Genomic DNA, 16,540 nt, shown 5'->3' with positions numbered 1-16,540 from the left:
GCAACATTATACGGGGGAATTGAACAATTCCCACATGAGCACCAGCTGGAGGAAGAAACTCCCTTTTAACAGGAAGAAACCTCGGACAGAAGCAGGCTCAGAGGTGGGTGGCCATCTGCCTTGACCGGGAGTTATTTATCAAATGAAGTCATTTGGCACATACATTTTCAGAAAACAGAGAGCCCATCATAAAAGCTCATGGCGATGTCATGCGATTGCTACTGTTGTCCAATTACCAATCCAAAGCAAAAAGATTCTTTCAGTTCATTGTTTTCATTGGACAAAAAAACAAGACATTTGAACTTGAAAAACTGATCAACTATTAAAAGAGCAGTTTAATTTTCAACTAATAGATCAATCAATTAATCGTTTCAACCTCATGTACTCTTTGGCCACTCGTGTTTCATATAGTGGAGGTTATTTGAAACGGCTGACATAAAACCAGCTAACTCGGTTGTAAGTATTAACACATCTACAGTGTGAGCTACCAGCAGCTGCCATTTTTAGGAGTCTGTGACCTCATCCATGACATCACCCTCCAGCTATATGCACAAAGAACGGTAATGTTACAAAGTATTTTTATCCCCAAGAAAACATAGATTTGATCCTGGTCAAATTTATATCTACTGTTATTTAGATCTATATGAAAAAAATGTTGTGTTTGAGTCCTCCTCTCCTGTGATGAAACACAGGTGTGTATTGTGAATATATTTTTTGTTTCTACTGGTTTCCACAAGCACCATCTTTCACAGAGACGACTGATACAATGTTTTCCAACTACACCAAGGCATGACAGAACAGGCTATGATCGCTGTCTTCTGTTGACCCCCTGGCACTTCACAATCTTACATATCCAACAAACCCACAGCACCACCATCCCCAGGTACAGCAAATCTCCAAGCTCAGCTGATAAGGTATTCTGGTATGTGTTATTGTGAGCCTTAGCTTTGGATTGTTTGGGTATGTGAGAAGACTATTAACACAACCATCGGCATTTTGTACCCAGAGTTAAGACCTCTATGTACTCTGAAATGGAAGACATTCTGAAGAAAAGCTGGCGGGTGCTTTAGGTGGAAGATTGTTTTAATTAACGGTCTACAGAAGCCACAAAAATAGATGGGTTTCCATCAGCCGGATCTGTAAACAAAGATCATCATCCTTCATCAAATCCTTGGTCTCTATTTGAGTTTTGTTTAGCTCATTCACTGCTCCAGTTAATGTAATCTATTGTGGACTTACCATCCTGCTATCCTCCCTGCTGACATTGGAGGGGTTAAGGTCTTGGACGGCCAAACACTGCTGCTCCATGTCAAAGCTCCACAACCACTGACCCGGCTGGCTCCCACGACTGCACTGTGACTTCAACATACACCTGTTGGGTAAACACCATTTTTACGTACTCTGTATTCACTGTTTGGTAAATTAAAAAGTTAATCTCTCCACCTGTGTCTCATAACATTTACCATTGCAATAAAAAAAAAATGAAATAACCTTTAACATTGTAACATTACAAACACATTTATACACCAATATATACCTATACACACCTAGCACCAAAAGGACCTATCCTTTTAGTGCTAGGGGCATCAGTTGACGTGCAATACATGACGCACTGCGGTGCCTGTGTTTTCAGCTTGGGAGCCTACAGATCCATTTCATTCTAATAGAGCACTTCACTGTCAAGAGTTTCCAAAAGAAGAATGGGAGGCAGAGCCTTCCACTTTCAGGCCCTTCTCCCATGAGGCAAGTTTCCTGTTTCGGTTCAGGACGCAGACACCCTCTTTACTTTTAAGGTGAGGCTTAAAATATTCCTGTTTAATAAGGCTTATAGTTAAGGCTTGCTCAGGTTACCCTGAACTATCCCTTAGTTACGCCTTGGCTGCTGGTGGACCTCCCATAACGCACTGAGCTCCTCTCCTCTCTCTTTCACTCTCTATGCATCTATGTGGCACCACTACATCTCTTTAACTTAATTAATCCTTGCTAATGTTAGCACTACATTTGAGCATTTACCACATAAGTGCTGTGGCCACAGAGCCCGCTGTTCGGGAAAAGTTATCTGGACTGGATCTGACGGTTAAAACAGAAGTTAACAATATGATCTGATTACTAGCATTCTGTAGCTTTTACCGTGACAGTATGTTTAGGATTGCCTTATTTTTGGATTATAAGTGAGAAACGATGCCTTCTATTATGTTTCGACTAATGGATGGTTACAAAATAAAGAAAATGAAAAACAAAAAATGCCAGAGACAAGCACTGCTCATTTTGTCAAAAAATATATGTACACGTAAGCATATATTCAATTGAGATTTTTTTTTTTTAATTGAATTTTTTTTTTTATAAATCCTTAACAAATGACTGTTGTAACTAGCCAGTGTTTTTCTTGACAAAATGCAATCAAATATAACAATGTCACTAATTACTTTACTTGTTGATTTGATGGCAGGATTAATGCGCTAACAGTAATTAATTATCTTCTATGTGAGGACATAATGGATCTAGAGTTAACTGCTGGTGTTTATCTCACCTTCCCTCAAGGATACACCAGCCACAGTAGGGGTCGTGGGCCAGCAGACAGGAGTGGCAGTCTCGGTGCTGCTGGCATTCAGCCACTGGCCTCTTCTGCAGCTGGAACCAGGACAAAACAATAAAGCTCAGTTGAGCACACTAAGCTCCTAAAAATCTGATTTAAAAACAATAGGTGGCCCATATTTCCAAGTGGAACAATGCAAATTGAAAATATGGTCATTCAAATAATCCTAACTGGAAGAGGGAGAATTGGGGCAGAAATAAAAGTCACAATTATTTCTCCATTCGTTTTTTTTACTACAACACAGGAAGGGGGCATCTTGAAAGAAATGAGGTGACATGAGTGAAATGACTGTATTTTGCATCTCTGTGTGTATACCATGTTATGAGTCATGACGAAGAGATGTTCCTCTTCCTGGTCCAGGATGAGATCCGAGCTGATGTCTGTGTTCTGCTGTATGGGGATCACAGAGTACTCCTCCACCTCACCGTTAGGACCCAAGAACACCTGAGGAAAACCACACATATAATGTTGATTTGAGTGCGTTACAACTACATAATAATATGATTATGTAATTTTTTTTTACAGACATTGTATGCACTGAGCTGTAACTAAACATATGAATTTTTTTTAAATGAGAACAGACATTTAATATATATATATTTCCTTTTTGCAATTTTCATGAAACCTTTCTGCATTCAGTTTAGAAATTCAGCACCACAGGATGAGGAAAGAAATCCAGATAGTTGCTGGCAATACACAGCTATGTTTAATAGCTATGTCATTAGTGAGATATTTTCCAGTGTGAAGAACTGCTCGAACAAAGACAGCAATCATCCAAATGAGAAAATGCAGCACAGGTGAGGAGGAAGTGCAGATTCCCTGATGTGCACTGTGGGTTCAGGCTTGGATATCACAACGTAAATGAAAAATCGTTTTTATTTTTTTATTCTATGGTTTCAGTATTGATACTGATCATTGTGATGATTATCTATTTTATTCAAAGTTCTATGTCAGCCTTTTACTGTTGACCATTCTATTTATTTTTTTGGTTAACATTTTATTGTTTTACCGTTATCAATTTATTGTTATTGCTCGAGTATTATCTCTTATTTTTCATCTTTAATTATCTTTACTCCCCATTTTTTTTTTTTTATTGTTGTCTTATTCAATTAATTTTTTGGGGGGGGAGTTAGTATGTTTGAGCATAAGTGTTTTTAACATCCTACATTTTGTCAGTCACTTGTAATGCACTTTGATGCTGTATAAATAAAGTCTGATTCAGTGATGGATTGTGTGCAGTTGTAGATGCTGAAAGCTGGGATGAATCTGATATGGTTCGCTAGTGCCATGCAAATCCAATCATGCAGGTATGTGGGGGAGTTGAGGCCAGTTTTGCAATCCAACATGCTTTGATCCCAGAGCTCTTTAATCACAGACTGTCCATCCAGAGTACATCAAATATGTGTGTGTGTATATATATATCTATATATCTATATCTATATAGATATAGATATATAGATATATATATAGAGAGAGAGAGAGCAAGAGAGAAGCAGGCCACCAAATGGCATTCCTCTCTTCTAACAAGTAAACAAAGTGTGACACACACCAGTGACTAGGGCGCCATTAACCGTTTTATTTGTCAACCCTGGAAAAATCACAAACTATCCAAAATAAAATAAAATACAACACGAATGTCAAAAGAGAATTGGGAATTGTAAGACACGAAGCTAAAATGAGAGCTGCATAACAACCACCGCATGCTTTCCGCACAAATCCTTCTTTCTTCCATCGTTATGCACCGAGCTGACCTCAACAAAACAAACATTTAAAAGGTGGAATCCTGAATGGTCAGCAGTGTGTCTTTATGCAATAGTTGATAAGACTGGTGAGGTTTCAAGAATTAGACTCCCCCCTATAGTGGCTCCTGTTTCCTCAAGAGCAGAATACCCTCATTTAGTTCTCTTGTTGTTTTTTTTACAGCAACTGCAATTTACCAAACAAAGGTTACTGTGTTTGTCTGCTATAGGTCATTAGTACATGTCACTAGTGGTGGAAGAAGTATTCAGGTCCTATACTTAAAATAAAAGTACTAATAACACACTGTGAAATTAGTCCACTGCTACTACTAGGTATATGCGTATCATCAGTACATGTACTGTAAAAAAGGCTTTTATATTTGGCTCTTTTATTGTTCAAGTTGAATAGCCCTGCTGTAGAAGCTGAAGCATAACTGCAGCTATAACGGCTTATCCATGTGTCAATACGAATAGCTAACGCAGGGAAATAAAATTCAGGTCCTGGCATTTCCATTTGAATTTGTGTACTTACATGTATTAGGTTTGAAGCCATAGAGCTAGCTAGCTCAGCTAATATCGGTACAGATGGGGCTATTGAATACACTTTGAGAACATCAACACCAAATGTACAAGAGTCAGGCAGTCATATATCAAGAGATCACACAAGTGTGTCTGAACAAACCTTTAAGCAATGCTGCTAACATGGCTAAAAAAAATGTCAACATACACAGTGAATAGAGCTCTAAAAGTATCGCAGCAGCATCCCATCAATCAAGCTGTTATGGAAGAGCAACTGGATGGAAGCTACATGCATGTGACAGCCTGCTTGGAATTTGATAAAAAGCTGAAGAACTTTGCAAGAATTAGCAAAAATATTCTCTGGTCTGATGAGACAAAAAGTGAACTCTTTGGGCAGAGCTTAAGGCAAAACATCTGTTGAACACCAGGGAATGCTCCTCACCCAATATTACCATCCCTTTTATGAAGCATGGTGGTGGCGGCTGCCTCATGCTGTGGGGGTGCTTTACAGCAGCGTAGACCGGGAGACAAGTGAGAACTGATTGATTAATGAAGCCAAATACAGAGATGTCCTTGAAGAACACTTGCTCCAGAGCGCAAAGTCTAGAACCTGGGGCAAAGATTCACCTTTCAGCACAATAATGACCTGAAGCAAACAGCTAATGTTACCACTGAAGAGGCTTTCGGACAAGCCTCTCAACGTCCTTGAATTGACCAGCCAAATTCCAGACTTAAAGATAATTTAACGAGGTAGGAGCGAGTCGATGGGAGGGGGAAAGAAATTGGTAGAGCTGCAACTTGCGACTCGTCCCGTGAGAGTAAAGTTCTCCAAATAACTAGGCTTAAGATGTTTTATACAAACCTAATTAAAACAAGCCGATGCCAGAAATGAACCAGAAACCCTGGACAGTGTGGAGCATGTGTGCCTGTGACGAGAGCTGCATCAGTCCGTGTAAACGAGGAGGCGGGGCCTCGGCGTGTAGCTGGCCTCGATGTGTAAACACAGCCCGTGTCCGCTGGAAGCCTGCGCCCGCGAGGATATTGGCACATTTACTCGGATGTTACTCGTACTCGCCAAAAGTACAATATCCATACTGGATGCTCATTTCAGCCGAGCACTCGTCTCATCCCTACTAAATACCATACATCTTAAAATCCAGTAGATTGTAGTCGATTTCAGCGGCCACAAACATAGGCCGCTCTAGAAATACGAAGACTTCGTGTCACTATCTACATTCCAGTAGATATCAGTTATCCTCCGGAACATACATGTACTTGCTGAAACTTTACAGCAAGCGGTCGTTACGGAGCGATAGACCTTTGCTGGGAAAGGAATTCGGCCCAGAGCACGCTCTCATGCACATCCTGAAGTACAAGCACATGGAGAGGGCCGGTAAAGAGAGAGACGGAGGGGGTGAAAACTTTTTTTTTGCATATTTTCATGGTTCGCTGGCCCACTGATGCAGCGGCTCACTGGAATTTGTCACGGTGTTCCCAAATGCCAGTATACAACTTTGGAGCACTCGGGGACACTGGTTACTTTGGGGAGAACCAGAACCAATACAATTGTAACATTAGAGCTATTCTGGATATATCCAGTCATACACAGTACTTGTGTTTGCAGATTTGCATATCACAGAAGAGTGGACTTTTGGCCCTGCGGAGACCTGCTCTTTCTGAGTGTTCTCCTAGTTGAATATATATTGTTTAAACAAAACAAAAAATGTTAAGGTTTAGTTTTGTCTCATTCATCAAACCTATTCCAATTTCTGATCACATTTTGATCATAACAGCCAAAAGAGGGCACAATATACTACTTCACACTATAAATAAAGATAGAGAATAGAAAGAATATTTTCTTTCACATATAGGAAAGAAAGGAGGGGAAAAAAAGAAAGTTGCTGTCTGAAATTTTGGATTCTTTGTCTAAGATTTTGTATTTTGCTTTCCTAAGAAAGTATTTTTACTTAATTGAGATCCGCATTGGATATTTACTGATCTGACACGCTCTGACCTTTTGACACTCTGACCTTTGATACACTGTACTCTATGTGACTTTATGACACTGCATTTTATGCCAAAAACAGGAAGTGCATCAGACTTCTCCTCAGTCTGATATAGACAGGTGTCGTTTCTGGTTTCTATGCCGCTGCGCCTGGCGTGACACCACACGGCGGAGTCATCGCAGTATAATACTGACGGTCTGATATTTCCTCTTGGTCACTCACACTGAACAGAGCTCTTCTCTGTGTGATTTGACCCCTTTGCAAAGTCTTTAATAAAAATTCTCCAAGACAACCATCACTTTCTCGATCTTCATTTAAAATTTCCACCACAGTTCTCTGCACAACTCATCTTTTACGAATATAAAACATAGGCTAAGAGTTAAAGCTGAATTTGACTGAAGTTTGAAAATAAATGTTCATGGTTGGTGGCTACAGGCAGGAGGGCACAGACTGACAATGTGTCCATTAATGACAGTGACAATGACACTGTCTGCTGTTAGGAGTGATAGGTCTGCAGAATTTTGAATGAGCCTCTCTGTAAGGAAATGTGTGTGTCAGTCAGAGATGACAGTGCACAACCAAAGTATGGACCTCATTACGTTGGATACAGTGATGTACAGCTCGAGGTTTAGCTGGGTCTGTGACGTAACTGTGTAAAAATACATTAATAGCGGCCATTGTGCTATTTGTGCTTGTAAAGGGGCCCCAACCACAAGCCACCATTAAGAAAAATGACACAAAGGACAAACTGTGTGGAAAAAGCTCACGATCTGTAAACTCCCTATATCAAGGGGCCTCCCTTAATACCTTTTCACTGACCTCCTAAGTTAATTTATAAATAGATACAATAAATACCCAGTTTTTTCTAATTAACGAGCCAAATATACATACATGCATATTGTACTTTTATGGTTCCCAATAAATACATATGCTTAGCTGCTGATGTATATAATCACAAAAAACAGTTATTCCTTTCGCGTTTTCTGATTTTCTATCTTTCTATTCTCTTCTTTCTAACTGTTCCACAACAGTTTAGAGTCAGATGAGTCTCATTATCAACAAATACACGGAAGAACTGAAAATCTATTTTAGGATTTACAAATAAATTGCGTTTTTTTTTTTTTTAATGCACACAAAAATACTCATCATTTCAAGTGTATGTGTGTGAGACAGACGGACAGAGATATAGATAGATAGATAGATAGATAGATAGATAGATAGATAGATAGATAGATAGATAGATAGATAGATAGATAGATAGATAGATAGATAGATAGATTACAATTATTGGTCTATGTTCTTGTCATTGTCATTTACAATGGAACCATCTACATAAAATATTGGTACATTCTTCAAACAACTAGATAATAACATAATTCTACAAGGACCAAGGCTCTGCTCTTGAGATTATTACTGCGATGCAGAGTTCTGCCGGCCTGCCTCGACACACAATGACTATTATTGACCTCCACTGCCTGGCAGAAGGACAGACAGTGGCCAGAGTCTGAGGTGAATAGCAAAAAGACAAGCAATCAGTCATGCCAGACTATTACCTCAGTTTCCCAGAAATAACACCACAATCTCTGCATAACATCAGTTGGCGCATGCACAAAATGGACCTTGTCAATGATTTTATGTGCGCGTGTCTGAAGAGATGTTGACCAGTATTCTGTGAACCTGTCTGTGCATGCCCTAAAAATCAGTGCCGGTGTGTTACCTTGTGCAGGTTTCCTTTGGAATCTCCCAGGAAGGCGATGGTATGTCCCACTTTCACACTGACAGCCACTGCGGTGAGACGGGCAGATGGGCTATCCAATATGGTCTCGACTTCCACAGCAATACGACTGGCCATTGGGCTGGGGGTGTGGTCAGAGCCGCACGGGTATGCGTCCAGGGTATTCTAACAGTGAAGATACAGCAGAGAAAGGCAGAAAGCCAGTGCACAGTTAATAGTACGTGCCATGATTAAGTAAGACGAAGATTAAATTACAATGAATAAACAACACATGAAAGTGACTTCTTTTGAAATTATCCGCAAGGTAGCAGTAAATAAAATACATTTTCTAATGAAGCATAATGAGGTACTGTTATGATTTAAAGTTAAACAAACCACTGTTTAATAAAAAATAATTGAATAATTTTAAGAAGTTAAATAAAGTACTGTCACAATAAAGGTAAATAAAGTACAGTTAAAATGAAATAAATCAAAGTGGAACACCTGGTGCTTTTATTCTAGAGAAAACAGGTCATTTTTCAGCCATGACTTAAAACAGACAAACAAACAGCTTGTACACGTGCCGATGCTAATAGGCAAGCAGGTTAGGTGCCAGACTGACCGTTAGCTGCCAGCTGTTATAACACTACCTTAGTGTAAATTATAAATCAAATACCCATTCAATCAGCGTATTGATTAAAATAGTGGTCGGTAAAATCCCTGAATTATTTACCGTGAAGGGGTTGGAGTTTGGGAGAAAAACTATAACTGGAGTCCAGCAACTTTCTACACTCGGGACATTAAAGCTCACACAAGTTTTGTTTTTACATGAACAATTTGGCAGCAGGGACTGGTGGCAGGGCTCTTTTTCTCCCGTTCCAGGCAATTTATTTCTCCATAAGGATGTTTAAAAGCAGGGTTATTGCTTCATCATTGGTCATTTCTACACTAGGAAGTAGGGGCAATGAACCCGAGGGCCTTGCCCATTACGGCTACTTGTTTTTATGGCTTGCAGGCTGTTGTCTGGTGTGGTGTTATGAATGGACTCATTATTTTGCCTGTACTTAAGAAAAAGAGTCTCCTTTTCTGCCAGCACTGCTGAACTTTTATCACCGAGACACATACAGCCTAACTGCAATACAGTCAAGATATTTTCCCGATTTCACCACAGCACAGAACTTTAAAGCTGATTGTAAAAACATGGCTAAACATTAAAGTATCAGTGAGAATTGATAAATGTTAACTACAGAGAGTGAAGAATAATTTAAACAGCCTGTTTTGTCCACATTATGAGAACCCAACTATTACAGGAGAACGAGTAGATATGAGTGCAAGCTAAGAATAGCACAAGACAACATTATGACCACTGAAATAATTAGGAAGCCAAGACCTCCAGCCAAGAAATATGGCCTGGAAGCTTAGATGCCATCATATCACTGGCTGATTTAGCCAGTAAGAGCCTGTGATCTTCCTTGGCTCAGATATCAGGACTGCATTCTAAGTGGCTGATAAGTGGTGTCTCACATCACCTCTTATGTTCAGTGACAATCTTTGCAGTTTGACAAAAAATGGCTTCCTTTCCTTTGCTTGAAATGAACAGGGATGCAGTGTTTGTTTTGTTCAACATAGGGAATGACACTGTTTTTCTGTCCTTTTCCTTTCTTTCTATTCCGTTTCTTTTCTTGGTTTTGGTGAAAGCCCAGTTTGGTTAACCACATGTTTTAAGAGCTTCCCCGATGTGCTTATTCTCATTTCCCTCTGTTTTAGTGGGGCCAGTTGGGTGGAGGTTTCTGATAACTCCCTGTTATGTGCTCCAGTTGGTGGTGGTAGACAAAGGGTAAATATTGATGTGTGTGTGTGTGTGTGTGTGTGTGTGTGTGTGTGTGTGGGCTTTCTGTATTTTTCCATGATGAGGTTTCTGTCGTCTTCAGTGTGCACTCCACAGTCCAAAAAGGCTAGGCTGTTTCCTCTGACTTCCGGCCGGGTGAACTTGATGTTGCTGTCCACTGTGTTGACATGTTTCATGAAGGCTTCCACATTATGTCATCCCGCATTGCAGTGGAAATAAGTGGTGGTCAGGCAGAGGTCAAGCAGGGCATATATTTGGTCTTGGGAGAGGTTAGTTCTGTTAACCAGGGTGCTGTCCTTTAACAGTGGTTTTCTTACAGCCTTTTCTGCTTCCATGTTGGGAATGCATGTGAAAAGTGAAATGACATTGGAAGAAACCATGGTCTCATCTTTAAAACCTGTGGTAACCCTAACTGGGCTTTCAACCACACCAAGAAAAGAAACCAGAACCGACAGACAGAAAAAAGACAACAAACGGAATAGCCATTCCTTATGTTGCAGGAGTGTTTAAAAAAAAAACTCAGGAGGATTATCAAACATGGCATCCTGGTACATTTCAAGACCAATGACACTCTAAGGCAGAAGCTTGTTCACCCCAAGGACAGAACACCCAAGCATAAGCAGAGCAATATAGTGTACACAGTTCACTGCTGCGAGGAATGACCAGACTTGTACAGTGAGGAAGCAAAAACAAACGCTTCACAAGCGCAACACAGATGCTGGCAAGGAAGATTAATAACCATTCACACCAGGACCCTAACAACTCACATGATGGCCAGTTGAGTCAATGACCTGAAACCCAATTACACCATTATCGATCCACAGAATCGACAGGTGGGTCCCACATGTGACCTAAACGACCATCAAGGACTCAAGGTGTTAACAACCTCACAATAAGTTAAAACCTGGAACGCCCCTCCAGTCAATAATAACTAAAGAAAACTTTGGATGGGAGGCGAAACATCTTAAGGAAACTAAAAGAAGTCCAGTTGCCTTTAGTTAAATCTTAGATTAGAAACTCACTTCCTCACCTCGGTAAAAACAAATGTTAGAATAACAAGACTGTATGCGATTACGGCCATCAGATCTGAGGCCACTTCAACCAGTAGCAGGAATGAAACGGCAGCCAAAGAGTCAGACATAACTTGAAAAGGCAAGGAAATCAAACAGTGGAGCACCGTTATGGATGCAGTAACAATCTACCTACAAGGACACGTTATTGCTAAAGACATTCAAGAAAAGATGTGGACAGACCAATTATTAAAACCATGGATTCGAGGTATGTCTTATGTAGTTAGCAAATAGTCACCGTGCTCCAGTTTTCGTCATTCAGGCATAGTGCATTATGAAGACAATAGCTCTTGCCACGACAGGAAGTACACCTTTAAATGAGCGCTTCTGTCATGTGTACACAACAGCAAAGGAAACACGGCACTGCTAAGGAAAAGACTGCACAGAAATGTATTGCAATGTCTAATATGTATTTTGCAGAATACCAAGTCAAAGAAGATAATAACTCGCATCGAATCTTTTTTCATGTGTGCAAAACGTACACGATGGCATTAAAATGTTAGTATATTTTCTATACTCCAGACAGTAAAATTAAGCCATGTAGAAAAATCACATCCATGCATGAAAAAAACTGATATCCAGTGAAACAGCCAACCTTCTGGTCATACCATCCAGCACTAATCCTTCTATACTGTATACTAGGTGTTAATCTAGTCTTGTTTGTACTTGAATTTGAAAACCATATATTTCTATCCGTTCCATCTACTTCCTGCCCTGTACTACGCGTGTTTATCCGCCAATCTCTTATTCCCTCTCTCCTTCAGAGCATCTTCTCTGCCTGTGCCTTTATCTGTCCTTGTCAAGCCTTGTTAAACATTAGCCCTAAATCCACTCCACTAAGTACGGTTAATGCCGCTGATCAATCCCTCCCTGACCAACAATTCAATTAAATTACACCACCTGCACTATTGTTTCCCCTTGAGCCAATCTGCTGTACATGTCTGCACAGGTTAAAGAGTCTTACATACTGAACAAAGCAAAAAAGAGATAATAGGAGATTTCAAACAGCCCCAAATATCGGTGTTACCATGCAATTAAGTCAGGATTTTTAATGTTGGTATTTTGAGATCTGTTGTTCAGTCTCTCCTCCACAACATTGCATTTCTCAGTTACAAAAAAATAAAATAAAATTTCACCCCTTGTCATAAACTTTGGTGGAGGGAGATCAGCCCGAGACAGCACACTGTTCACTTTCTATCTCTATGTGAATATTCCCTTCAGGAGAAAGAAAACACCATACTCCAATGTAAAACAACACAAAGAGAAGAAAAAAAAATCTTACTATTCCCAAATTACATTTCTACACAATACAAGGCCACAACTATTCTAGCAGGCAGTCATTTTTCTTTTCAGTAACACCTTGCCACACAAACGTGCAATTAGACAAAGTCACACGACTGAGTAAAGCACTTTTACTTGTTCAGCACCACTGAGTGATTGTGACTGGAGAGTCCTTTACTAATGTATAATTTAGTGAAAGCGAGAAGAGGAAAAAACATTCTTTAAAATAAGAAATAATTCCAGGTTTATGGTTTTATGCTGTTAAAAACTATTCTTTTTAAAAAACACACTTCATAGGTCCCCAGGCCACAACATACACATTGCATGTGATAAACATTACAACTATCAGCTTTTATACAAACTACAAAAAAAACAACAAAAAAAAAAACAGGTAACTGGTTCTCTGACTGTATGGTCCTGCATACTACATGAACCTAAATGTACCTAAATCTTTTATTTTCCAGGTTGAATTAGTCACCAATTAAGACCAAATTCTGACTTTTAACAGGATTAGCAGTTGTCAACTGCATACATTGTTTTTCCTTCTTTTGAAGGAAGTATGGGTTCTCCAATACAAGGAGGTTAGTTTTCCTATATGCAAGTAATCTTTTTACAAATTCTAAGCATCATTGCTCATGTGTTTCTTAAATAATAATTTCCTATGGCTAAGATAAATGTATTCTTCACGCTCCTGCCCAGGAACTTCTTTAGCCCAAGAGCATACATTTGTATGTGCAAGACTCATCTGTGTTGTGTGTAAAAAAAAAAAAAAAAAAAAAAAAAAACCAGCTAAAGTTTGTTCTGGTTAGCTAAGTTCTAAAATCCTTGCACACCATTGAGTGGAAATCAAGAGTCAACTAAATGCCTACCATAAAGTTACAATGAATCTTAAGTCAACTACTACGAATCTGAAGTTCCCTGTTAGTTTATCACTTGCAAGTCAGCATGTTATGGATTGCGCTTATTTACTCACACTTGAATAAAATAACAGTAAGTAAGCAGAGAAACCATTTTTTCAATCTATTGCTCTCACCTCTGGCAGGTTGGCGCAGTTGGATTTGACTTCGTATTCGATGTAGGCTGCCTCCACTCCTGCTTCTTTGCCCATCTGTGTGTAACATATGTCCCTGGTAGAGTTGATTCTGCGGTCCACATCTTCGAGATTGAACATGCAAAGGGCTGAGTCCTCACTGGGCCGAGTTGATGAAGCCAGACGTGTGGAGAAAACACCAAGAAGAATCTCTGCGCTTTCGCTCCCTACACCATTCTTGGAGAGTCCAAGCTGGACGGCTTGCAGGAGGTTGTAAATTTTACCTGCCCTGGAACGACACGTCAAGGGTACTTCCACGTAAGAGTAATAGGCTTGGTCATCCAAACATACACGAGAGACGTAGGTACGGTACTCGCGAGACTGTGACTTTAGGTCCCGCCTGTAAAAGAGGAAGTACACGTGATGACGGTGGGCAAAGGAGGCCACAAAATGATGGTCGTATTCTGACAGACGGCCAGCCACGGCCAACTTGGCAGTCTCCTCGTAGGAAAAGACAGGTTCCTGTGCAAGGTTTCGTGTGGAAATAGGTGGATGGCTGCTGGTGTAACCCCGCCCCACGAACAGCACTGGCTGCCTGTCAGGATGAGAGCGGACCACAAGCCCGACGGTACTAACGTTGGGGTGATTAGCGGCTACATATTGAGTATCCACTGGCCTCTCAGTGGAGAAAAGTACTGTATCCACGGAATCCAGATTACGCTTCTGGCAGATTCCTTGGTTGATGCTGCCACAAGTAATGAGTTCCATTGAGTAAGGGTCGACCAGCAGGAGCTTGTTGTGGTTGCTGGTTTCCCTCGCCTGAGGGCAGTTTCTCGCTGTTACAGGAGGCAAGCACTCCCGGCTATCTATGACAGGTCCGGTGTCATCCTGGAGTTCAATTTGGAGGAATTTATCCAACTGGAACAGGTGATCTTGGGCGCCGACGTAGACCCGACCCACAATGGGGTCAGGATGCAGGGCCAGGTGCTCAAAGACTGTGTCATTACGGATAAAAGTGGGATAAAGATCAGAGGGGAAGGAGTCTGATCCTTGGACAACACCACTGGGTAACGAAGTAAAGGGCCAACCAATGGCTAGCAGCAGGAGAAACGGCAGTGTTTGGACTGCTGACATGGACAGACAACACACCATCCCCGGAGGCATAGTAGCAGAGCTGAGGGAAAAAAGACAATACAGGATGTCAGAAAGAATATCTGCATTAACAATAACAGGGTTTGCCAAAGGTTTTACTTTTACAGATGTCGAAACATAAATTACATTACAGATCCCCAAAATAGCAAAATTTGGGTGGGTACTATCCCATCTGACTTTAGACAAAGGTGGGGTACACCGTGGACAAGTTGTCGGTCCATCACAGGACACAATGAAACATGTTTTGAAAATCTGAACCAACAGGCTTGAAAACAGTTGGATATCATTGAAACAGCTTTTTAAAATGCTAAAATGTTAAAACAGCTTTTTAAATGAATATTGCTACAGGTTTCTAAAGCTCTCTAAAGTTTTTTTTTTTTTTAAAGATTTAAACAACTTTTAGCCCAGTTCACACCTGGCATTAACATCCATCCTGGGTTAGGAATCACAAGTGGACATGTGCAGGTGTGAGATAAGACACATTGAAGATGCATTGACATTACATCTGCTCAGACCACATTCTAAAGTGGTCTGAGACACATATAGCCACATTATTTTAGCAATGTGAACACAAACTGGTTACAGCCACATTACAGGACCACCGACTCAACTGACATCCTCGGCTCAAGCAAAAGAAAAATATCCTTCATGATTCAGGCATTGTGTTTTAGGGTTGTATGTCCATCCATCTATCCATCCCGTTTTCGTAAACACAGCATCTCAAGAATGCCTCAAGGGAATTTCTTCAAACTTGGGAAGAACATTCACTTGATACCAACGATGAAGTGATTAAATTTTGGGTGTCTAAGGTAACTGTCACCTCACATCTTTCCCATTTTTGTGAACGCGATATCTCAGGAATGCTTTGAGGGGCCTTCTTCAAATTTGGCTCAAAAATTCAATGTGACGCAGGGATGACGTATTGATTTTGGTGGTCGAAGGTCAAGGTGATTATGACCTCACATCCTATCTGCCCATTCGCAACATCTCATGAACACCTTGAGGGAATGTCTTAAAATGTGGCATAAATATGTACTTGGACTCGAGGATAAACTCATTTGATTTTGGGGGTCAAAGGTCACATCATGCTAAGCAATGCTCGTGAGCAGAATACATATTTAGAACACCAAGAGGAAATGTCTTCAAATGTGGCACAAATGTTCACTTGGCCTCAAAAATGCAATGATTTGATTTTGGCGGTCAAAGGTTCGAAAGCACTGTCACTTTGACCTCACATCGTTCTTTTTACGCAATATTTTAGGATTTCCTTTAGGGATAGTCTTTGAATGTACCACTTACATTCATTCTGACTAAAAGATGAAGTGAGTAGATTTTGGTGATCAAAAGTCAACGGTGAGCGTCAATCTGACCATCGGATCGGTCAGTCCCATTCCTCGCAATGTGATATCTCAGGAACCCCTTTGAGGGAATTACTTAAAATTTGCCACCGACATTCCCTTGGACTCAAGATGAAAGGATTACAATTTGGTGGTTAAATGTAACTGTGACCTCACAAAAGATGTTTGCTAAAAAATTCAAATATCAAATAGGATAAAATTGTTAATATTATTTTTCATCCATTAT

The 16,540-nt window shown here is 40.3% G+C and overlaps 1 protein-coding gene across 1 annotated transcript in view; it reads right to left on the bottom strand.

Annotated features, from left to right (window-relative positions):
- The window catches only part of plxnb1b (plexin b1b), a 110,524-nt gene that overhangs the window by 37,401 nt on the left and 56,583 nt on the right, over nucleotides 1–16,540 (bottom strand). Inside the window, exons 4-8 of the mRNA XM_069172623.1 lie at nucleotides 13,808–14,978; nucleotides 8,578–8,760; nucleotides 2,912–3,040; nucleotides 2,531–2,631; nucleotides 1,240–1,372 (exon numbers count right to left, since the gene is read on the bottom strand). Of these exons, the coding sequence (XP_069028724.1) occupies nucleotides 1,240–1,372; nucleotides 2,531–2,631; nucleotides 2,912–3,040; nucleotides 8,578–8,760; nucleotides 13,808–14,968 (1,707 nt within the window). The 5' untranslated portion in view covers nucleotides 14,969–14,978. The remainder of the gene's footprint in view (nucleotides 1–1,239; nucleotides 1,373–2,530; nucleotides 2,632–2,911; nucleotides 3,041–8,577; nucleotides 8,761–13,807; nucleotides 14,979–16,540) is intronic.

The sequence above is a fragment of the Embiotoca jacksoni genome, unplaced genomic scaffold (assembly GCF_022577435.1).
Source record: "Embiotoca jacksoni isolate LCO1_2020_lvr unplaced genomic scaffold, fEmbJac1.0.p SCAF_1, whole genome shotgun sequence".
NCBI classification, from domain to species: domain Eukaryota; kingdom Metazoa; phylum Chordata; class Actinopteri; family Embiotocidae; genus Embiotoca; species Embiotoca jacksoni.
The sequence above is the reverse complement of the archived record's forward strand: the minus strand, read 5'-3'. Positions and strand labels throughout refer to the sequence as shown.